The sequence below is a fragment of the Microcaecilia unicolor genome, chromosome 11, assembly GCF_901765095.1.
Source record: "Microcaecilia unicolor chromosome 11, aMicUni1.1, whole genome shotgun sequence".
Lineage (NCBI taxonomy): Eukaryota > Metazoa > Chordata > Amphibia > Gymnophiona > Siphonopidae > Microcaecilia > Microcaecilia unicolor.
The window spans coordinates 102,997,971-103,022,571 of NC_044041.1; the positions used below are offsets into that span (position 1 = coordinate 102,997,971).

At 43.3% G+C, this 24,601-nt stretch overlaps 1 protein-coding gene across 2 annotated transcripts in view; it reads right to left on the reverse strand.

The window, feature by feature from the left end:
- The window catches only part of ELAVL1 (ELAV like RNA binding protein 1), a 108,566-nt gene that overhangs the window by 32,522 nt on the left and 51,443 nt on the right, over positions 1-24,601 (reverse strand). For both annotated transcript variants that reach the window (XM_030218538.1, XM_030218537.1), the window contains exon 4: positions 5,301-5,454. In XM_030218538.1, coding sequence (XP_030074398.1) covers positions 5,301-5,454 — 154 coding nt within the window. The remainder of the gene's footprint in view (positions 1-5,300; positions 5,455-24,601) is intronic.

Below are 24,601 nucleotides of genomic sequence, written 5' to 3' on the forward strand. Positions count from 1 at the left end.
GTGGTTGCGCCTTGCTTCCAGATGAACACAACCCATAGGTTTCTGGATTCATCTGCTGCTGACTAAGGAAAGAGCATTGGTTATAGAAACTAATCCCGCTTTCAGACAGGCAGGATCCTGCAAACCATCTTGGCCCTTCTTCCAGATTATTTGGTTCTTTTGGACCCAACAAAAACAGGCCCTGGAAACACAGAACTAGAAATAGCCACTCGGAGACCCAGCGCTGAAACGTCAGATACTTGTTTTGGCAAGGATTCCCATTTACAGCCCTGGATGTCTTTGAGAGCAGTGCCTCCCTCTATTGCAAAGCTTTTCAATCTGGTCCTCAGGGCACACCCTGCCAGTCAGATTTTCAGGATATACAAAATGAATATGCATGAAATAGAGCTGCATACCATGGAGACAGTGCATGCAAATCTCTCTCATGCATATGCATTGTGAATATCCTAAAAACCTGATTGGCTGGGTGTGCCCCGAAGACTGGATTGAGCAGCACTGCTCTTCCGGAATGGCTGTTTTCTTATTAACAGCCATTACCGAAAAATTCACTTTGGGTTGTCTGAATTTCCTCTTTTTCTCTGGAACTAACAAAGAGTCCAGTTGAGACAATAAAAAGGCCTGAACAGCTTGAATAGGAAAAGTCTTAGAAGACATTCTAATTCTTTCTAAAATAAGAACTCCTACAACTGTAGCATTTTTATACACTTCCCGATTGCAGAAGGTGCAATTCTTAAGGCTCTTAAAGATCTTGTGATTACCAGAGAAAGCTCATCTCTACAAAATAATCTTACCACAGAGAGATCATCTCCTTTGCTTAATGGAAACACATCTTCCTCTAATGGCTCCCTCTGAAGAAAGTTCTCATCTCCACTGAATGACCCCCAGTCTGAATATACAGCAGACACCACAAATTCTGAGTTCCAACCCTCTTAGGAGCTTTTGGAACTTTTTGTGCTTTTCAGCATATAAATCTTGTGAGGTAATAAAACAAAGTCAGCAGAAAAATCAGATTATTCTACAGGGGATCTCCTGAAGATATGTTTACATTAGAAGTTTCCCTATTTACTTCTAAAGCCACAAACTCCTAAAGCTGCAGGAGAAGCCTGAGAGGTATGGGATTACCAGCCCTCCGCCAGCAGGGCGATAAAATGTCCACCATACTGTTTTATGTCTTTATGAGTTTTTTTGAATTTGGTAAAATTAGGCAAGGGTGCATTCCTTTATTCTTATGCAGGTGATACTTTTAATTTTAACAGGAACTACTTCCCGATGTTGCAGTGTCATTACAGAAAATACTAAACTGCACAGAAAAATAATTGGGGTCAGTCATAATTTACTTAAATTCTGCTAAAACAAAACTTTTATGGTTAAGTAACCAACATCTAATTTTTCCTTTAACAATCTGCATAAACAAGAACACCTCATTCACTATTGACACATCCTCAAAGGTGTTAGGAGTCATACTAGATTCTCCTTTAACTTTCGAATTGCAAATAGTCAAGAAAAGCTTTTTTTTTTTTTTAAGATTAAACAATTAAGATCTGTTCAACCATTTTTCCATGAAATTCATTTTGTTTTGTTGGTGCAGTCCACCATCTTGGCACAACTTGGCTATTACAATTTGTTGTATGGTGGGAATTAGTGATCTTTTATTTTTTTAAAATTACAACTTGTACAAAACACAGCTGTACGGTTATATTTTAAAAGTAAAAAGCTCAAACATGTATCTCTTTTGACTGTGCTTCATTGGCTCTCTCTCTGGGCTTGAACAAACTTTTTGGCCTGCATCATTTAAAACATTCTAAACAGTATGATTCCTGAAGATTTTCTTACTAGTGTCATTTTCTTGTGGTGCTAGAACTGATAGGTTAAAAGGTCATTACTCTTAAAGAAGTTGGGGTTTTTCAGCAACCCCTGGGTGATAGGGTGGGAGATGGCTAATGTAACTGAGGGGTTTGATGTTAAGCCTTTTGTTACCTATTATAATGGTTCATTTATTCTGCCTCCTTCCCTTTTAATGACTATGGACTAATCATGGCCGCCACCACCGTGCTTCCCACCCCAAGCCACTGCTTGCCCTGGAATTGATAGAATGGAATGTTACTACAATTTGGGTTTCTGCCAGGTACTTGTGACCAGGATTAGCCACATCTGGAAACAGGATACTGGGCATGATGGACCACTGGTATGATCAGTATGGCTAATGTTCTTAGAAATGCAGGTTGGTTCAGGCAAGTCTCCCTGTTGGACCAGATTATGCTACTTTGCCTACGTCCCACAGGGTTCCCTTTGCTTTCTGTAAGAGAAGATAAACCCGAACAACTGTGGCACCTGCTGAACTGGAAGCAGCGCTTCGTTTCACTTTGCTGGGTCTGCTTCTGCTATCACCACCTAACAAATAACAGTGCCACCTCCATGATGTTAAGTTGCAACCCACCCCCCTTTCCCATGAGCTCCCTTGAATGCTGGCACCTAATACAGAGTCCTTCCTCCCTCCCCAAAAACAATTAGCAGCTCACTTCCACAGTAATGTTAAGAATTTTGTCTTACTCTGTTCCTCCAAAAATGACTAAAACCCAACAGTGGGTGCTTTTCAATAACAAAAAAAAAAACCCAAAAAGAAAAAAACACATAGAAGCAACAAAAAGAAGTGGAACAGTGGAGATTTTTGTTTGTTGGGGGGGGGGGGGGGGGGGGGGGGGGGGGGGGGGGGGGGGGGGAAGGGGGGCTCAGATTTCTCTGGGTGAACCGCCCCTCCACAGCAATGGTATTAAAACCCAAAAGGGCTAGCCTCTGCTTTACTGGAGACTCAGCTCTTTAACTGGCTCAGGAACCCAACAGACTAGATCAGCTCAGAAGTTGCATTGTTCACGCTTCACCATCTGAAACAGACAGAGAATACCTGAAGCTGCATGGTGCCATTATAGGGCAGGTGACAACTCTGTGTTCTCAGACTCCATATGCAGTTGGACAGGCACAACCAAAAGGTATGGGCTGGTGAGGACACTAAGGAAATCCCAATTTGAACATCCTTTCTGAAATGGTGGAGTGGAGGAGTGGACTTTGGTCCTGGGGAACTGAGGAACTAAGTTCGATTCCCGGCACAGGCAGCTCCTTGTGACTCTGGGCAAGTCACTTAATCCTCCATTGCCTGCCGCATTGAGCCTGTCATGAGTGGGAAAGCGCGGGGTACAAATGTAACAAAAAAAAAAAAATGCTGCTCCGTATGCACAGAACTTGATAAAATCTAACCACTAAGCGGAGGCAAAGCTGCAGCTATTCCTGGGTGTTTATAATATAAACTTATGTGCAAAAGTCTGATTGTGATAAAAGGCTGCCGTAATTGGATAAACTTAAGTGAATAACTTTATATGCATATATACAGTGGTTGACTTTTACATCCAAGTCCTGCTCAACATATAGATAACTTCAGCATTTAACTGTATCCAGATATGCTGTTTGCCACCTTCTTGAATACTGGTCCCCGATACTTTGGCAAAGTTGCAGGTATTCCTGGGTGTTTATAATATAGCTTTATGCCGTTACTGCTGATATTCAGTGCTTGCCATATAAAGTTAAGTGCAAAAGTCTGCCTTAAGTGGATAAATTTATGCGCATAACTTTATATGCATATATACAGTGGTCGACTTTTACATCCGAGTCCTACTCAACATACAAATAGCTTACGCATATAACTGTATCCAGATATGTTACCTGTTTGCCAGCTTTTTGAATACTGGCCCCCAATACTTCCTCTGAGAGAACAGAGTTTAGCCAAGTACAGGTAATACATGGCACGCCATTGTCCGATAATCATACAGTTGCTTAGCTTATGAATTTATTGAAAAAAAGTGGTAACATACACACACAGATTTTATATATCAATTTCAGCTTATTTAATTTTCATTATTCCAAAAGGCACATCATACCTCAGCCAGCAGTGGTTGTGAATAAGAAGCTACCTATCCCCCGTCATCCTGCTATAATACCACAGTGCACATGTATCTTTTCAGTCAACCTTATTGGATCCCAGGTAGATTCTGGCTCCTACAGATGTGTTGTGATCAAAGAGTTACATGAATTAAAAAAAAAAATTCCCACAATTCATGTGAGGTAATTTGTAATACTGAGGCCAGTGGCGTAGCCACAGGTGGGCCTGGGCCCACCCATTTATGGCTCAGGCCCACCCAACAGTAGCACACATTTAGTGGTAGCTGGTGTGGATCCCAAGCTCGGCCAGCTGAAGACTTCCTCCAGATGGTAACGAAAACGCTAGTCTCCATGATACTGGCACCTGCGTATGCTCATTTTTCAGCGCATACCTGCTGCAGACTGCCAAGATGGAAAGAAGCGGTTTCCCGCCAGCTGAGATATATATATTTTTTTTTTGGCGGGGGGGGGACGGGGACTTGGTGCCCACCCACTTTTTGCCTAGGCCCACCCAAAATCTGTTGTCTGGCTACGTCCCTGACAGAGGCATATAGAACTGCACCCAGGAAACTTGGATGTCACTATTTACTAGATGGATTTTGAAACACTGTTCAATGAACGAGCAAGTACTTTTGTTTTAATTACTTGGCTCCTTGATAGCATGGCGCTTTGACTGACATGTCACCACAAATAACTATTATGGCTCACCGTTATATATCTTTCATATCTGAATAGAGAATGTCATCTCTCCCTAGTGTTAAAACAACTTGTAAGATTATGTTAATAAAAGGCTTAATAAAATGATTTTACATTTCTCTGTTTTACTATCTGGCACTCCCACTGCCTGAAAGCATGAACTTTAGGATGGAGTGAGGAAGAGATGTAGAGTGGAAGGTTGCACAAGGATGAAGTAGGGTGGGAAGGTGTTAGAACATATTAGGCAAGAAATGCACTCACCCTGTACTCCCACCATCCTCCTAAAAACAAATTATCAGTGGGGAAAGATGAAAAGGTGGGAGTACAGGTCAAGTGCACGTCATACCTGGCAAAAATGATTGCTTGCATTGAACACTCATACTATGAATTTGCATAGAAATTGCCCCAGGCTTGTAGGCTTGGGAACTTTTATAAGGATAACGTGCTTAAGGTGCTCTTTTTCAGAGGTACTGGATTAATGCTGCAACGTAAATGTGTGTATACTAACAGCACTCAGGAGACATTTCTTAACTGTGTGTGTACATGGGCACATTTGTACTCTTCCACAATATTTTCTTAACTTTATAAATGCTTTATCTAAGGCTCTCAGAGGAATATGAACTATATTCTGAACACTGGGGAAACTAATTCTAAGAAATATATAATGAATATACCTGTAGCTTGGTCGACAAGCACACGTGAGTTAATGATTCGCCCAAACCGTGAGAACATATCTTCCACATCTTTCTGCGTCATTGTCCTCGGGAGGCCACTTATATACAAGTTTGCATCCTTGATATTTTCTGAGCTTGGACGAGCAAATGACACCTTTAATACAAAGTTCCAAAAGTAAAACGTATGAATACAAAGTTAAAAAGAATTGTCATTTATAACTGTCAAAGTCATGTTGATGGATCACGTGATCTTTTGCACATAGCTCAAAGAAGATTATCAAACAAGAAATTTCCAGAATTTAGATTTAGTAATTTCTACCACAGGAGACAGAGCAAAAACCAGCTACGCTCACTCTTGTATAAACTTCTAACATCTGCTGCAACAAGAATTGCAATGTTCTATAGACACCAGAAGTTGGGTGTTAGTTACAAGGCAGAATTCTAAGTTCTTGCTTGCTTTGAATGCTGAAAGGTATGGGGCACCTAAAGTGGTAGGCAGGCTGAGACAGTAGGTAGTAGCTAAGTGGGTGTGCCATTAAAGTTAGGGGTGTTTTAAATATCTCCACTACTCAAAAGCTACAAATGGGCTCATAAAAGATCTAGGAGATCTAGTACCTTTTTTCTAGATTCAGATGCAACAAACCCATGGTAAACATGGATTTTGTTTTAAATGTGATCATTGGACAATTTACTCCAGAATACAGCATGCTAATGATATGTAAATCTGTGCTGCATTAATAATCCATACTAATCTCAAAAACTATACCGATAGCAGAGTTTTTATATGGGTCCTATAGTGGCCTCATATGCCTGCCTCCATTAGCTGGTAGTAAAGAAGCCAGCCAGATAAGGGGAATACATGCAAGAAAAGACATGAAGTAGAGTCTCAGGCCTCGATTACCACATGTATGAATCAAATGCCAAAAACAGTCACATTTCTGTATCTCCCTCCCCCACCTTATCACCTCTGCCTGCATTTTGCTACACAGTAAAATCTGTGTCCATGCTGCCCTTTCTGTGCTAGGGCCTGGCTTAGGTCCATGCTGTTGTGAACATGAGAAGGATTCAAGGGAGTAAGAGCAGGGGTCGAAGGGGGAAAGAAGGTGGCACCAAAATAAATAGCTAGAAGAGCACAGCAGCATACCTTTCAAATTTTTGTTTCACTTCAGGGTGGCATAAAAATATTGGACTGGGAGGGGGCAGGTTAAAAAAAAAATTAGTGTCTTTTATTTATTTTTAAAATGATTTATTGTTCCCTGTACTGTGAATCTGCATACTGAACATGCTATCCTTTAGCATGGTGGTTTTGGTGTGAATACTTTCAGATTAAAACCTTTAGTATTGGAGATACAGTGTGGGAAAATCCTCAAAAAAAAAAAAAAATACCAAATACACTGCTACACTAAAAGACAGTGTTGCTTATTACATCAGTCAGACAAAAACTAAATATACTTCCATAAAAGGGTGAAAGCTTTCCTGTTTCCAAAATAATTGTGTCTTCACATATGGTTGAAAGTTCCAGTAATGGGCCGAGAACAGGTGTAAACTGTATGACAATCTGAGCATTAAGCTTGATTTTAGGTTGATATATGTTGTGGCAAGTACTATTGGCTTTGCCAGGGTTTATTTTTAGGCTTCAGGCATTCTGATGGGGCAGCAGCTATAAATTGTATTAACTATGGGGAGATTATGGATGCCCAAGTCCAGAGCTCTGTCAAGGCTTGCATTTAGAAGTCTTAAAAACCTCCCGATTCACCCTCAGAAGCAAGCAGCAATGCAGATTGGAGTTGGGAAGGCCTCAAGTCTATCTACAAGTGGCAACAGTTGAAAAATTTCCAGTTCGGAGCCGAGGCCAGTGCTGGTGCTCCGAAATTGGGGGAATGGAGCACGTGATAAGTGTGAGAGCCCTGATATGGTGGCAATAAGTGCAGACCAGGAGGGCAGTATGGTGATGCAACAACAGTATAATGGGGCAGTGCCGGAGGAGATGAGAACACTGCAAGAAGGGCTACAGTTCTCGACTGAGGTGATGAGAGAACATTCAGAAAATAGATCAGAGACCGGAAACTGAGGAAAATGTGGAGAGACATTCAGAAGAACTGGCCAGTGTTAAACTTGAGGATGAGAAGTTGGAGCAAGAGCACACACATTTGGAGGACTGGCCTGAAGATTTAAAGAATAGATCCAGACGAGTGAATTTATGGTTCCAAGAAATACCCAAAACTGATGAATTTAAGAACCACAGAAGTGGTGGAGATATGTAAGACAATGTGGAGGTCAGATTTGGAGGAGAGAGGACCACAGACCCAATTTAAGTTGGAAAGGGAGCACTGTAGCCTGTGACAACTAAAGATCGAGGATCCAGAAATATAGTGGTATGTTTTCACAGGTACCAATTGAAGAAGTGCTGCATAATGAAGATTTGATGGCAGGGATACAAGGTGGAAATGTTTCAAGATTTGGTCTGGACGGCAAAAAAGGCGAGACATGCAACCAGAGACCAGCTACTTGAAGAAAGTGCCCCTCCTAAGTTGCACACTCAACTCTGCAACTAGCATACGATGTTGCATGTGCAATTTATAGAATAGGGTCAGTTACACGTGTAACTTAAGATAACTATCTGCTAATTACCATTAGCCAATTATTGTCAATAACAGGTATTAATTGGCACTAACTGGCAGTAATTAGCAGTTACATGCACAACTGGCCCTAGTTTGTATTCTATAACTCATGCAAATTCCAGAACGTGCAACAAGGGGGTGTGGACCTGGGAGGGGCAAGCACAGGTCAGAGGTGGGTCTAGCTGTTATGCATGCAGGTCACAGAATACTTGCACCTAACTGTAGGCAGTTAAGTGTATAACTCCAAGCGTATCCACCAACCATTTATCTGATTTTAAGTGCTGATGCCATAAATATGGACTTATGCTAGTATCCTATAATAGCAACTGCGCATGCAACTGCTGTTACAGAATCTGTGCTTAGCGCATATCCCCCCAGTGCCCAACATTATGCGACTTTTTGAGAATTACTGCCCTAAAAGGTTATTTCCTTTTGATTTGCTGATCACGGTCCTGGGAATATCCAAAAAACGTGATAACATTATCAGAGGCATGGAAGGTTTTGGGTGTCAATCTTCCCTAGAGGCAGACAGCTGTCACTGCAGACAGAGCTCTGACTAGGATTCCTTATGGCAAAGAGTCCAGAATGGCAGGTTATGCCTGAGCAGAATTCCAGAGGATACTAAAGGTGAATATTAGAGAGGGGACCAGTGAACTTTGAGAGAAGACGCTGTCATCTGTGTGGAGGTGCGCTGGACTGCTGTAGTAGACAATGCAGCTGCCTTACAAGACACTGAATGCAAGGGGAGTACGAAATGTGAAATAGGATTTAAAGATTTCAGGCAGGGGGAGAAAATATAGCATGACTGGATGGTAAAGTTGAGGGAGAGGGTTGAAGGGGGAGGTATAAAGATGAGGGGTCATCCGGCCCCATGGTTGGTAGCTGGAGGGGGACAAGGCCAGGAGTGGCAATATGGGGGAGGGGGAGGAAAGCAAACAGATACTAATGGAATCTTGGAATATAAATGGCCAAAACAACCCGGGGAAGAGTGGGAGATTAGTCAATGAATTGTTCCTTAAGAGATGGGATGTGTTACTAATACAAGGATCCAGTAACTGTTGAAATGTAGTTTTCACAAGGCATAAGATATATGATCAAGTTTCCTGTTGTTCTAGAAGAGGGTGGAAGGAGTATTACTCCTGCCAGAATTCTGCACATAAAATTTGCAAATTCTGTAAAATTCTATACACAAAATTTGCTGCAAGTTTGTCATAATTTAACCAATATTACAGCCCTCAACACAGATACCATCCAAATTTTTCCAAGCCCCTTCCCAGCACCCATCCATCTTTTTTATAGCCCCCTCCCTGCACCCACATAGCAGCCACTTTTTTTTTTACAGCCTCCTCCCTCCACAGCATCCTTTTTTTTTTACAGCCCGCTCCCTCCAGAGCATCCACCTTTTCTTTACAGCCCCTTCTCTCCACAGAATCCACTTTTTTTTACAGCTTTTACAGCCTCTCCCACCACCCACATCCACTTTTTTTTTTTACAGCCCTCTCCACATTTTTTTTAAAAATAGTTCCCTGCCTCCCTCACTGCACCCACACACCATTTGTATTTCTTTTCCAGCTGCCTCACACTTACCCGTGAGGCAAAGGAGCTGCATCAGGAGTACCTCTTCAGGGAAGGAAAGAACCGCCGCTTTTACTAAAGACTTCCTGTGGTAGTCTCACAAGATTACCGCTTGAAGTCTCGGTAGCCATTGTGAAGAAGCGGCAACAGCAGGCAGGAAAGAGTGGGGTTCTTTCCTGACCTCACTAAACCACCAGAACGTGCTCAGGTAGGCCTGAGGAGGGGCCATTGAGGCTTGGGGGCAGTGAAGGAACCAGCCAGCACCATAGGCTTGGATGACTGGCAGGGAGAACCAGCCAAGCTCCCTTCAGAAGCGGAGCACAAATTCTGCGCAAAAAATGTTAAATTCTGCACAACTGGGGAATTCTGTGCAAATTCTGTGCTCCACAGTTGCGCAGAATTCTGTCAGAAGTCATTTTGCTACATATTGAGGTGGTAATGGAATCAATGGGGCATACAAAGGCAAAGGATGACAGATGTTTAACTATTAAAAAGGCTCTATAAGAGAAAAACTGATTATTAATATACATGCACCCAAACAAGGAAAAGTGGAATTTTTTTTCAAAAACTTGGAAGTCAATTTCAGGGATTTTGTGGAAGAGGCTATAATGCTTGGAGAAGATTTTAATTTCACATTGGATACCAATCTGGACCTTTCCGGGGGTGGGTGGGGGGAAGAGAGAACAGACACTGTCCAATTGTAACGACTTATAAAGATGCTGGGGCTGGTGGATGCATGGAGGCTGGCAACATATGGCCCACATTATATGCATTATTTTTTGCACAAAAAAACATGTCAGGACTGATACAGCTGGTGTAGTAGGGGCCTTTATGGAAAATGTAAAGGAAGAAGAGGTGAGATAAATTTAGGTGGGTTTTTCAGGACTGGGGGGAAATAAAGGTAAGTGTTTAGAGGTTGAATGATAGTTTGCTATGTGTAGGATAAAAACATATTTAATTCTTGATATACCACCTTTCTACGGTACAACCAAAGAAGTCTACATATTATATATAGGTACTTTCTTTGTCCCTGGTGGGCTCACAATCTAAGTATTTGTATTTCAGGCAATGGACAGACAAGGGGCTTGCCCAGTGTCACAAAGAGCCACAGTGGGAATGAAACCCAGTTCTCAGCCTACTGCACTAACCAGTAACCTACTCCTCCACCCTAACTGTAGTCCAACACCAATGCTGAAACGCAATGCTTCTATCAAGGAGCTGATGTATTAATGGTACTGAGGTGTGGTAGCCGTGTTAGTCCACTCTTAAAGGTTATCAATAGAAATCAAACAAAATAAAACATGGAAAAGAAAATAAGATGATACCTTTTTTACTGGACATAACTTAATACATTTCTTGATTAGCTTTCGAAGGTTGCCCTTCTTCGTCAGATTGGAAATAAGCAAATGTGGTAGCAGATAGTATATATAAGAGAAACATCAAAGCATTACTTTGACAGTCTGACAGAGTGGGAGGGTGGGGGTATGCTTGGGGACATCAAAGCATTTCATTGATATCATCTTATTTTCTTTTCCAAGTTTTATTTTGTTTGATTCTATTGATAACCTTTAATGGTGTTTCGGCAATTCTGCCTGCTTCGAGAGCACTGATGTCAAATAACTTCAAGATAAAATGCCTATTTCCCTTCCCATATGGTAAAATTATGTCTTACCTGATAATTTTCTTTCCTTTAACGCAGCAGATGAATCCAGGAACTAGTGGGTTAAGTCCGCCTATCAACAGGTGGAGATAGAGATAAACAAACTAAAGGCAGTGATGCCAGATGGCTGGCTCTTCCTCAGTTAGTATGCCATTCGTAAGCATTTGCCAAGGCCAAAAACATTAAACCAATAACAACCAGAAACCATCCTCACTATGAAAAACACAGAACCAAATAAGAACTTTGAAATAATTGCAACTTTATCCAGAAATCGGAATCCTTTCCGTGTTCCCATATCTGTCTAACTCTGCAAAAGAGAACCCAGAAGGAAAAAATAGCCACACTGCGCGGAAAAAAAAAAAACCTGCCGGCTTAACTAGGGAGGGATCCTGGATTCATCTGCTGCGTTAAATGAAGAAAATTATCAGGTAAGACATAATTTTACCTTCCTTGTCACTTGCAGCAGAAGAATCCAGGAACTAGTGGGATGTACCATAGCATTCCTTAAGTAGGGTGGGAAGCCTACGCTCCCCACGCCAACACTCCTGCCCCAAAACTCGCATCCTCCCAAGCAGACACGTCTAGCCTGTAATGCTTCGCAAAAGTATGACGGGACGCCCAAGTAGCCACCTGACAAATCTCTTCCAGAGATAAGGCAGACACCTCTGCCCAAGAAGCCGCCTATGCCTGAGTAGAATGCGCCTTCAGGTCACTGGAGATGCCCGCCCTTGTAGCAGAGATGGACTATCTGAAGAACCCACTGGTCAGACGTTATGAGAAGCCACCTTTGGAGAAAAGTTTTTAGCCCCAGGGACAGACACTTGTTCGGCAGCTATGCTCTGTTGGAGTCAGTCAAAACCTCATCCCTTGCTTTGACTGGGGAGCAGCAGGGGCCTTAGGCACATGCTGTTGACGAGAACGAGCACACTGGGGCTGAGCATGAACATGCTGGCGAGCCAAATGAGTTTACCTACGCCTAGAGTAGTAGTAGGGACCGCTCCTTGACTTATCAAAGAACCTCCTACATGAGGAGGTAGTTGCAGAAGGCTCCTGGTGGGAGAGAGAAGAGAAGTATCAGTGTGTTTCTTGATCTGGCCAGTGACCTCCTCAATCTTCTCTCCTAAAAGATTATTTCCCCCCCCCCCCCCCCCCCCCCCGGCAAGGGGCATCCGCCAACCTCTGCTGAACAGAATGTTCCAAGTCAGGAACATGCAGCCATGAGACTCTGCGCATTGCTATACTTTGAGCAGAGATCCTGGATGCCACATCATAAGTGTCCCTGGCCAAGAATTTTTGAAACGCCTTCTGCTGCTTGACCAACTGGCGAAAAGACTTGGCCTGCTCCGGAGGAAGCATATTGACCAAGTTAGACAGCTGTCGCACCGAGTTCTGCAAGTAAACGCTTGTGACGAGCTAGTATGATTGAATGCAGGAAATGAAAAATGAGGCCTGGTGCATCTTTCTCCCAAAAGAATCTGGGGTTCTAGCTTCTCTGCCTGGGGGAGCTGAGGCATGGTCCCTAGTACTCCTGGCTCTCTTGAGAGCGGATTCCACCACCATGGAGTTGTGAGGAAACTGAGGCCACACAAACCCAGGCTCACCGTGGATCCGGTATTGGGTGTCAATCTTCTTGGGGACAACAGGGCCCGACAGAGGGGACGCCCAATTCACAATGAGGACTGCCTTCAGTACCTCATAGAGAGGAGCCATCACAGCCTCCTTAGGAGCGGAGGTATAGTTCATGACCTCAAGCATCTTGGCCCTGGACTCATCCTTCACTTCTACAGGGAATGGAATAGCATCAACCATTTCCCTCACAAAAGATGGGAAAGACAGGCTCTTGGGTGGACACTGTCTCCTCTCAGGTGGTAGAGAGGGCTCAGAAGGGGTCCTGTAAGACTCGTTGGAGGAAAAATATCTGGGATCCTCCTCTGATTCCTATGAGTGCTCCTCCTCTGTGTCGGATAAAATCTCTCAACAAGATGACCGAATCTGCCTTGATGCTGAGGAACCATGTCCCTGAGAGCAGCGTCGAGAGACTGGCTCCCGCCTAGACTCCAGCGAAGCTTCCTCCACCAACGTCGGAGGGGTGCCAACCTGGGTAGTAGTGGACACCAGTGACGCAAGCAGCGTCGGAAGCCACACCACAGGCTAAGGGTCAGGTGGGGCCGCAGTGGGAGGTATGGCAGGCGCAAGCACCCTCGATACCGTAGAACATCACTGCATGAGGCCATCTAGCAGCTCAGAAAGCAAGACCCGAATGAGCTCACTGAGGTCAGACCTCGGGAAAAACTGGGGCGTTGGATGAGGCACAGGTTGCAGAACCGCTGGGGCCGATACAGGAGCAGGATCTCGGCTGCCTGGAGACAATCGCATCAGCACCTCCTGGATGGAAAGCGGTCCTCCTGGCGCTGATGTTTCATCGGCGCCCCGGAGCTCCCAGCACCCTATGGAGGGCGACCGGTGACGGTGTTTCTTGGCCTTCACCCGAAGCACATCACCCATGTTCCTCGGTGCAGATGTCGAATCCTCACATCGCCTCGGGGTCGGGTCCGACGGGCCTGCACCGCAGGAGGCCTCGAGACAGGTGGAGACCCACTCAATGCCTCACTGCTCCCAGTGTCTTGAGGTCTTGAAGCAGCCATGCCTACCAATACTCCCAATGCTGACGCCTCCGACCTCAATGCCGAGGAACCCGACCCGGTTCCAAAAATCTTTTCACGTTGAGCCTCTCGGGAAACCAGAGTTCTCTTCTTCATACAGAGGCAGAGAACACAGTTAACAGGGCTATGGTCAGGCCGAAGACACTACAGACACTGAGAATGGGTGCCTTTTCCCGAGATGGTCCGGTTGCACTGGGTATAACGCCTGAAGCCACTTGGGAGTCTTTGTGGACATGGATGGGAAGACCTCGCCGGCCAAATCAAACAGCTCGACGGAGCCTGAAAAAGGGGCAAAGGCACGAAAAAGGGGGTTCCTGGCCGGAGTCAGGGCCTAAAGGCAGCCCACGTTGAAAAATACAGGAAACAAGCACAGGCAAGAGAACTATGAAAAAATGAAGGGACCTTTAAAAAAAAAAGAAAAGGCTAAAGAGGGTATGAAAAAAAGGCTGAAAGCACTCAAATGCTCAAAAATAAAAAAAAACCCAGACAAATGTAGATACTCTGAGGAACACAGCTTCTCTTCATGCGGAGAAAAAGAAACTAAGAGGATCGCCTACTTGTCCTCGGAGAAACGTTACTACTATGAATTTTTGCCACTGAGGCAAATTTCTCTTTGTATTCTCTTTTGGCCTTCTTTATCAATGTTTTGCATCTAGCTTGCCAGTGCTTATGTTGCTTTTTGTTTTCTTAATTTGCATTTATTTTCCATATTCTGAAAGGTGTTTTTTTGGCTCTAACAACCTCTTTTACTTCTCCCTTTGCTAGATATCGTTTGCTCTTCTTTCCACTTCTACATAGAATACATATGGTATGGACTTCCAAAATGGTATTTTTAAACAATGTCCATGCCCAATTTTAAGTCCTAACTTTTGCAGCTGAGACTTCCAACATTTTTTTAACCATTTTCCTCATTTTATCATAGTTACCCCTTTTCAAAAATTAAATGCTGCTACAGTAGATTTCCTTAGTGACTGCACTCCAGCAATGTGGAGGATGGACGGTATCTAGACTTACATGGTACTATTTTGCCACAAATCTCAAGCATATTTTAGAATGGGAAATAGGGGGAACTAATTTAACTACTAAATTGGAGCAATTAAGTAATATCACTTTTAGCTGCTAAATGATGGTCACTTCATTGTCTTTGAGCAGTTTAAAGAAGACTACGAGCTTTTGGAGGTTTCCCCCCCCCCCCCCCCCCCCCCAATCTTACATGTCATGCAATTTATGAGGTTTGAAGGAGGAAGAGAGAGATATTTATGAAAAACAGTCAGACACACACTCGGGGATAGTCACCAATCTGGTCTTCCTTCCAACTACCAACCGATGACACAGTAAACATTACCTCCTAAAATATTCAAACTCACAATGCATACTAGATCCTTGTCCTAGTTACTTTATGAAGGAAGCTCCTAATATATTCATCAATCTGCTTCAGCAGCATATCTCCTTCCTACTATTATTCCACAACACTTTCCCTGATAATAAAGGTTCTATTATCCTAACACCAATACCAAAAAGCAATTCAAACATAACTGATGTAACAAACTGCAGACCAGTAGCCTCCATTCCTTTGATGATAAAGGTGATGGAAAGAATAGTAGCAGCACAAACTATGGACTACCTTTCACATTTCTCCGTACTACACAAATTAAAATCAGGTTTCAGACCATGCTATAGCACCGAGACAGTCCTTACTACCCTAGTATCAAATCTCAGAAAAATTAGCATAGGGTCTAAGATCTTAATAATGCAGTTCAATATGTCTAGCACATTCGATGTAGTAGATCATAATATCCTACTAAACATACTAGACAACTTTAGTATATGTGGCACAGTCCACAAATGGTTTCAAGGCTTCCTGAAATCAAGATCTTACAAAGTGAAAATAAAAGGAACCTTATCCTCTCCTTGGTCACCGGACTGTGGCGTTCTCCATTATCACCCATTCTGTAAAATTTAATGTCACCACTAGGCAACAGTCTAGAAACAGAAGGATTCAAAACATTCATAAATGCTGACGATACCATATACATAACTTTCAAAAACAACATTAAAGACATCTTACAAAAGGTAAAATGTGGCTTAAATATGATGGAAACCTGGGCCTCAGAATCCAAACTAAAGCTAAATAAAGAAAAAACTAAATTCATGGTCATTACCAACCCTATTTGACCAAAAACTCCAAACAGCTCAAAACACTGCAGCCAGGTTCATATATAAAATCTCTCATTTTGAAAGTACCTCCCTCCCCTTTATTAATCAAATTACACTGGTTTCCCATCAAAGCAAGAATCACCTTCAAATTATGTACTTTTACCTTTCAAATACTAAATGGCATAGAGCTCCAGACTATATGGCACCATAAATAAACTTATCTCAAAGAAACACTAAATATGAGGCAAGAAACTATCTCAGACTACACCTCCCAAATTGCAAAAACATGATTTACAAGTCCACTCTGCAGACTTCACTTACCTAGGAACCAAATGGTGAAACTCCTTACCACCCAAAATAAGAAATATACAGGAATATACTAGATTCAGCAAAATCCTCAAATCATTCCTATTCAAACAAATCCTCACAAAGAACAACCATATCTCAAATAATTATTACCTAAGTTATTACTCTATTTACCATTAACTTTCTCTTTGCTTCATGCACAATTTCTCATTCATAATAGATTTTCTAAATGTTAAACATCCATAGCTGTATGTTTATGATATTGAATTCTAAAATTGGATTCTTACAACAAATTACTTTATGTATTATTCTTCGTTATGTATCCTATACTGTTTATTGTAAGCCACACTGAACTCAAACTTGTTTGGGATAATGTGGGATATAAATGTCACAAATAAATAAATAGATGAAAGAATGATTGGAAGGATTGTGGGGCTCCACAAGAAAACTGAAAGGGGCTATTACAGGGGTTCTACAATTTTCTCAGGGGTTAAACATTTAATAACTATATACACACTTAAGTGGGAGCAGGATTTAGGTGAAGAACATTAATGGGAAGCAGTGGGTGGGTGTGCATCTGTAAAGATGGCATTAAAGTCTCTCCCTCTGTATTAATCAGGACAATCTCTGTAAGATGATCTCCCATCATTATTAACTCATTGGTATCTATTAAGAAGCCTCAGAAAGATGTTGAACAAAATGTGGGGAGATACCTGCATTCACAACTGGTTGTCATGTTCAAGGGTCCTGTCACACAGGTGAAAGACTATAAGGTTTTTTTTTTTGTGGGGGGGGGGGGGGGGGGGGGGGGGGTGAAAGCAGCAACACTGCCAAAAATGTGTGTACTACGATGGACACCAGGGAGAAGAGCTAAATGGGAAAAGCACATTTTGAGGACGGGGGATGTCAGCAGACAGGTGTGAAATCACTGCTCTTTGGAAAAGAGTGAGCCCTATAGTTCAAGGCTGGCCTCACAGATTGGGGGTGATGCCAGAGATGTCAAACTGACAAGAAAAGAGTTTGTTATGACAAAAATAGGGAAGAATGGGAGTCTTCAATGACTGTTCGAGCCAGAAGGCTGAAGGATCCACCACCATCTGGCAAGTGTATGGTTAGAAGAAGTGAAGTTAGGGAGAAGTGGGAACAATATTCAAGGGTGAAAAGGGGCAGAAGTGAGGGGAGGTGGGAAGAGGGAAAAGGGGACAGAAGGGACAAGAATAAGGGAACTGTTCATTATTTCATGTCAGACTGGATATTGAGACAACTTGTAATTTGATTTGAATTGTTTTTACTTCTCATTTTGGAAAAATGCAATACAATTTGTATTAACTAAAACATTTTAGGATACAGGACACACGCAGAAAAAAAAAAGCTAATTTACACAGTCAACCCTGAAGTGTGTCCAATTACAGTATAGAATAAAATTAATCAAAACTGATAGCACCCAAAAGCTTGCAATCAACCTAAGTGAACAAATACTAAAAGGAAAAGAACTGACTGCCAATTTGCCTGCTAGTAGGACTGAAGAACTATTAAAAAAAAACATAGCATATTTCCAGAGGTAAAAAGGAGAGTAGTTTATATTGTACTTCACTCATATACATTGGAAGAAGTGGGGCCACAGAAAAGAAACATATTGGAAAGGAAATGGTGAGCTTTTTGAATATACTGTAAATCACAAGGTGACAAAAAGCACTTGCATGCTTGAATCAGATATGTATGGAAGCACACATGAAACAGAATTTCTAAGGCATCAGGGCACAATGCAGCTCCACTCAAAAAACTAGAATGGCTGTGATGTCCTCTCCACAAGGCACAGCGGTACACCTGAGGGTATTAAAACACAGAGCTGACATTTTACATTAAAACTAGTAAAAGAGGCCCGTTTCTTAGCAAATGAAATGGGCGCTAGCAAGGTTTTCGTTGCCAACACCCCCCCTCCCTGCCCAACCCCCCTTCATTGTTCTGCCATTGCTCCGCCCTCAACGTCATGACGTTTGACGTGAGGGCGGAGCCCGGAGCGATTTTGCAACCCCCCCCCCCGCCTCCCTCCCTGTGAACCCCTTCGTTGTTCTGCCATCAAGGTTTTCGTCGGTAACACCCCCCCCCCCCCCTGCCTCCCTCCCTCCCAACCCCTTCGTTGTTCTGGCATTGCTCTGCCCTCAACATCATGACGTTTGACGCAAGGGCGGGGCCCGGAGCGATTTCCCACCCCGCCTCCCTCCCTGCCAACCCCTTCGTTGTTCTGCCATTGCTCCGCCCTCGAGGGCGGGGCCCGGAGCGATTTTGGTGGCTTCACCACTACGAACCTTCGAACCTTTTTGAAGGAAGTTAGGGCTTGGCTTCACTGATGTCACTGTCTTCAGAACGTTGAGGGTGAGTTTTATATATATAGATGAGAAGCATGATATACCAATGAACTCTTCAGATATTGAGATATTTAAGATTTTAAGGCAGGTTCTGAAGCAACTTGAAAGCATGGAAATGACGTATAGATGAACTGACCATATCTTAGATGTTGATAAGATGTCAAGTGCCACCGTGACAAAGCATTTTTGAAGTAATGCTGCACAGAGGTACTGTCATATAAATGCAGAATAAGAAATATCAAGATGTTTCAAAACACTGAGCTAATAAAGACATGTCAGTCCTCTTCAAAGCATTAAAAACTTGAGGAACACATATACAGAAGCACCTGAAATATCAGGTGCATTCACAATACCAATAAGCTTCGAACAAGGCAATGAAAGAAAGTTGCTCTGTCAATTCTTTTTCTACATCTAACACCTGTCTGAACCTCAGGAACTTACTCTTCATATAACTCATTTCACAGCAACCTTTAAATTTACGACTAGAGAATAATGTTCTTGTTTGGTCCCTATAATTGTGTAATTTAAAGTGGCTACTTACATGTACAATCAATTTGTAAAACATTGTTCAAAAAGGCATACCACAATGATCCATCCTAAATACCAGACGAAACTCTCTCAGAATTAGACAAAACCAAACTCTCTACACCTGACTGCTTCAATAACTCTGTCACTGATGACTGCTAATACACCACAACCTTATTTCTCACGCCGAAATGAACTGATTATCTAATTTATGATTTACTCTACCATCTATGTTCTTAATGCAATACCACTTTGTATTCCTCATACCGGAAATGGCGATCGCCACTACGGCATACTGTAAGCCACATTGAGCCTGCAAAAAGTGGGAAAATGTGGGATACAAATGCAATAAATAAATAAATATTTTATATTAGGGAAGGATGGTCCAAAGTGGTGTGACAATAGTCAAGGTATTGAATTAATAGCAAAAAATCCTTTTTCATAGCATTCTTCACTAGCTTATGCTATATGGACTAGAGAATGACACGGACAAAGTCTGTCCCTGTGGGTTCTGTCTCCGTCCCTACCCAATCTTCCCCGCAGGTTCCGTCTCCATCCCACCCCATCCCTGCAAGTTCTGTCTCCGTCCCCACGGGCTCTATCCTTTTCTAGAGAAGCCATGAACACTTATAACTTTATATAAAGTAAAAAAAGGAACAATATACTGTGCAACTGTTATTGTTTTCTATATGTGATTTATAAACGAGTAACTATAACAACTCTCCTCACCACCACTCTCTAGTCTTCCAATCCTAACTACTACTACCTACTATTTAGCATTTCTATAGCGCTACAAGGCGTACGCAGCGCTGCACAAACATAGAAGAAAGACAGTCCCTGCTGAAAGAGCTTACAATCTAATAGACAAAAAATAAATAAAGTAAGCAAATCAAATCAATTAATGTGAACGGGAAGGAAGAGAAGAGGGTAGGTGGAGGCGAGTGGTTACAAGTGGTTACGAGTCAAAAGCAATGTTAAAGAGGTGGGCTTTCAGTCTAGATTTAAAGGTGGCCAAGGATGGGGCAAGACGTAGGGGCTCAGGAAGTTTATTCCAGGCGTAGGGTGCAGCGAGACAGAAGGCGCGAAGTCTGGAGTTGGCAGTAGTGGAGAAGGGAACAGATAAGAAGGATTTATCCATGGAGCGGAGTGCACGGGAAGGGGTGTAGGGAAGGACGAGTGTGGAGAGATACTGGGGAGCAGCAGAGTGAGTACATTTATAGGTTAGTAGAAGTTTGAACAGGATGCGAAAATGGATAGGGAGCCAGTGAAGGGTCTTGAGGAGAGGGGTAGTATGAGTAAAGCGACCCTGGCGGAAGACGAGACGGGCAGCAGAGTTTTGAACCGACTGGAGAGGGGACTAAGTGGGAGGCCAGCAAGAAGCAGATTGCAGTAGTCTAAACGAGAGGTGACAAGGGTGTGGATGAGGGTTTTGGTAGAGTGCTCGGAAAGAAAGGGGCGGATTTTACGGATGTTGTAAAGAAAGAAACGACAGGTCTTGGCAATCTGCTGGATATGAGCAGAGAAGGAGAGAGAAGAGTCAAAGATGACCCCAAGGTTTTGAGCTGAGGAGACAGGGAGAATGAGAGAGCCATCAACAGAAATAGAAAACGGGGGGGGGGGGGGGGGGGGGGGGGAAATGAGAAGCTCAGTTTTGGTCATATTTAATTTCAGGTGGCGTTGAGACATCCAGACAGCAATGTCAGACAAGCACGCTGAAACTTTGGTTTGGATGCAAGGTGAGGTATCAGGGGTAGAAAGGTAGATTTGGGAGTCATCAGCATAGAGATGGTAGGAAAAGCCATGGGATGAGATTAATGAATCAAGGGAAGAAGTGTAGATAGAAAAGAGGAGGGGACCAAGAACAGAACCCTGAGGTACGCCGACAGGCAGAGGGATAGAAGTAGAAGAGGATCCACCAGAGTGAACACTAAGAGTGAATCCAAGTGAGGACAGGGTATCGAGAAGTAGGCTGTGATCGACAGTGTCAAAAGCAGCGGAAAGATCAAGAAGCTGACTTCTACTACCTCAAAGAATCCTTATCCACTCTGTTAAAATGTCCAGGGCTACAAAATACAACCCATTCTATATGCCTTAACGAGAGATAAATATGCCATATGAAGCACTGTTATGATTTTTTTTTTAATCTGTAGATGAGTAAGTCATCAACAATCTCAGGATTCAGCTCTCCTGTCTTCCAGTCCTTCCTGCAATAGAAGATGTCTTCTTAGAAGATGTGCTAGTAGCAGGAATGTACAGGATCCCCCATGCTTTTGCTCGTTGTGGCCAGAATGTTTCCTTGTTTTTCCAAAAAATCTAAATATCGCCATCCGCATCACTCAAACATAATCAACAGGCCAGTTCATTAACAGACTTCAAAGTAGAAAATGACACGGGGAGAAACTTTGTCCCCACAGGCTCTGTCCCCATCCCCACTTTGTCCCCACAGGCTCTGTCCCCATCCCCGCGGTTAACTTACCACCATTGCCTTCAGTCGAGAACGGCAGGGAGACTTTAGGAAGGCATCTGGAAGAGGACGCACAAACTAAGGCGTATCCTTCTCAATAACCTCTAGAACCCACTGATCGGAGGTAATCTGGGCCCACCTCTAATAAAAACATGCTAAACAAGCTCCCACTGGAATCAGAGGCTGGGCCTGAAAACCTTCATTGGGTAGGACGAGAGGAACATGGAAAGGAGGAACCTGAGTCTCTACCTCCTCTCCGGTTTCCACGAAAGGACTGACTCCTCTGAAAAAACCCGGGACCGCTAAACTGGAGCCCAGTCTACCAGGCAGGCCTAAAGCAAAGAAAATCACGGCCCCACCCACAGCCCAAAAAATGTACCACGTCCAGATGCTTGGGATCGATCCTCAGGCGGTACTTTAGTAGCTCCTAAACTGTGAACCAACTTGTCCAGCTCATCACCAAACAACAGTGAACCCTTGAAAGGAAAATTCACTGAGCTTAGACTTAGAAGCCGCATCTGCCGACCAACCACGAAGCCAACGAGACCTACACGCAGCCACGCTCAAAGCCATAGCCTTAGCCAAGGCTCTCAGTAAATCAAAGTATCCGCCAAAAAAGCCAAACCCATCTCAATCTTAGTCCCTTTGGAATCAATGGCAGACAGGTCATCCGAAGTCCTGTCCAGGACCTTCTTGGACCAACAAAAGCAAGCTCTAGCCACCAAGAAACCACAGCCAGAAAGTTGCACTGCAAAAGCACAGACATTAAAACTACTCTTTAACAAACACTCCATACGGTGATTCTGAACATCCTTAAATGCCGTGCTGCCATCTTCGGGAACCAAATTCCTTTTAGTAACTGCCGAGACCACGGCATCCACAACTGCTGGTCTCAAAAGAGATTTGTCCGAGCCCGGAACTGGATAGAGTCGAACCACAGATTTAGTGGATCGAAAAGAAGAATCTGGCACATCCCATTACGCCTGAATAATGTCCCTAATGTCTTGATGTATAGGAAAGGTCTTACCTGGCCTTCAAATGCCCTTCAAGAGGTGGTCAACATTCTGGCCTTCTACCGAAGGAGACTCCTGTTCCTAAAAAACAGAGAAAGTAGCTCCTGCTAATCCTCCTTCTGAAAAATTCTCACCAATGAGGGGTCCTCTCCCGGGAGGGGTACCTCAGCATCTGAATCTATCTGATCAAAATCATCAGCCACTTGTGCTTCACTAAAAAATTCATGCTCCTCAAGGGAGGGCATCTCCTGGTCTGGATCAGAGCCAGTCCTCCTCCAGATCCCAAGACTGCCTAGGCTGGTTAGTAGACACCACCTTACCTTCCACAAGCCTTCTGCAAGGGGCTTCATGAGGGTTAGATTTTTGAGGGAGAATGTCCTGCAAATGTATAAGGCCTAATTCAGAGGGAAAACCTCCTTCGGACCCCGCAGTCAACCGAGACAGACTCCCTTGTAGGCTGGAAAGCAGGAACAGCCAGCACAGAAGCGGACTGAAATCACAGACACAGTCAGAGGGGACAAAATGGTGGCGCTTCTCACCAAAACCGAAGCCAACTGCTTCTCCTTACTAATGCCTGAATCTGAAGCCCAGCGCCGAAGAAACAGAAGAAACCGTAACTCCTCCAGCAAATTTTCTACAGCGGTGCAATATTTCCAACAACTGCTCAATCCGAGACCCCGCCACTGTCACACTGCACAGTGGCAAAGCTTCACTGCCATGATGCCACCCTCCTTTTTATTAAAATCGCTGAAGCACCAAAACTGGCAAATAAAAGAAGAGGCCAGTCACTAATAAGCAACTGACTGGAGCTGAATTGCTTGTTTGCACCGCCAAACTGTTGATCGACCCCTTGTTGGTTTTTATTAAGCGTCTTCCTCTCCCTGCCTATATTGATCGTCCCTTGAAGAGACTGAGGAAAACACTTAGGAGTACAGCATCATTGGGATGCTATGGAGGAGATGGGGGGAGGGACCCAGCCACCCAAATATAACACACCCGGAGCTGATAAAGTCCCCCACGGACCTCAGCCTCCAACCACAGGTAAATAACCCGGATGCACAGAAGAATAAACTACCATACTTAAAAGAGACAAAACTCTGTTAAATCAAAAGCCAAGCTATACTGTACAGAAAATGAGAAATAGAACAAAGAGAGAGGAATGAGACTGAAGGGCTCACCACCTTCTATCTACTGGAGACTGATAATACTGGATCTGTCTCTAGCTGGCAGGGGCTCTTATTGGCTCTCCCTAAAGTCAGATTTCTCAATCTCCACCTGCTGGAAGACGTGCACAACCAATCAGTCACATTCTGGGCTGATATTGTTGTTTTCTATTTGTGATTTATAAACAACGAGCAACTATAATAACCTCCTCACCACCACACCTGTCTCTTCCAACACCAACAATAGATGTCTACTACCCCAAAGAATCCTAATCCACTCTCTTAAAATGCCCAGGGTTACAAAATACAATCCATTCTGTATGTCCTAGCGAGGGAGAAATATGCCCTATGAAGCACTGTTATGATTTTTTAGTCTGTGAATGAATAAGTCATCAACAATCTCAGGATTCAGTCTAGCTCTCCTGTCTTCCACAGTCCTTCCTAAAAGATGTGACGGAAGCAGGAATGTACAGTATCCCCCATGCAAATTTTGCTGGCTCTGGTCAGCAGGTTTCTTTGTTTTTTTCCAAAAAATCTAAATGTCGTCATCTGCATCACTCAAACATAAACAGTCCAGTTCATTAACAGGCTTCAAAGTAGAAAATGATATGGGGACCGCCCCCATGGGTGTTGTCCCCATCCCCACTGTTACCGCAGGTTCCTGTCCCCATGTCATTCTCTAATATGGACTTACGAAAACCAAACTGAAAAATCTTTCTACTAAAATTTGCCTCTGCCAACACTTTTGCCAATTTTGCAATGTTTAACAAAAGGTATGAAAATAT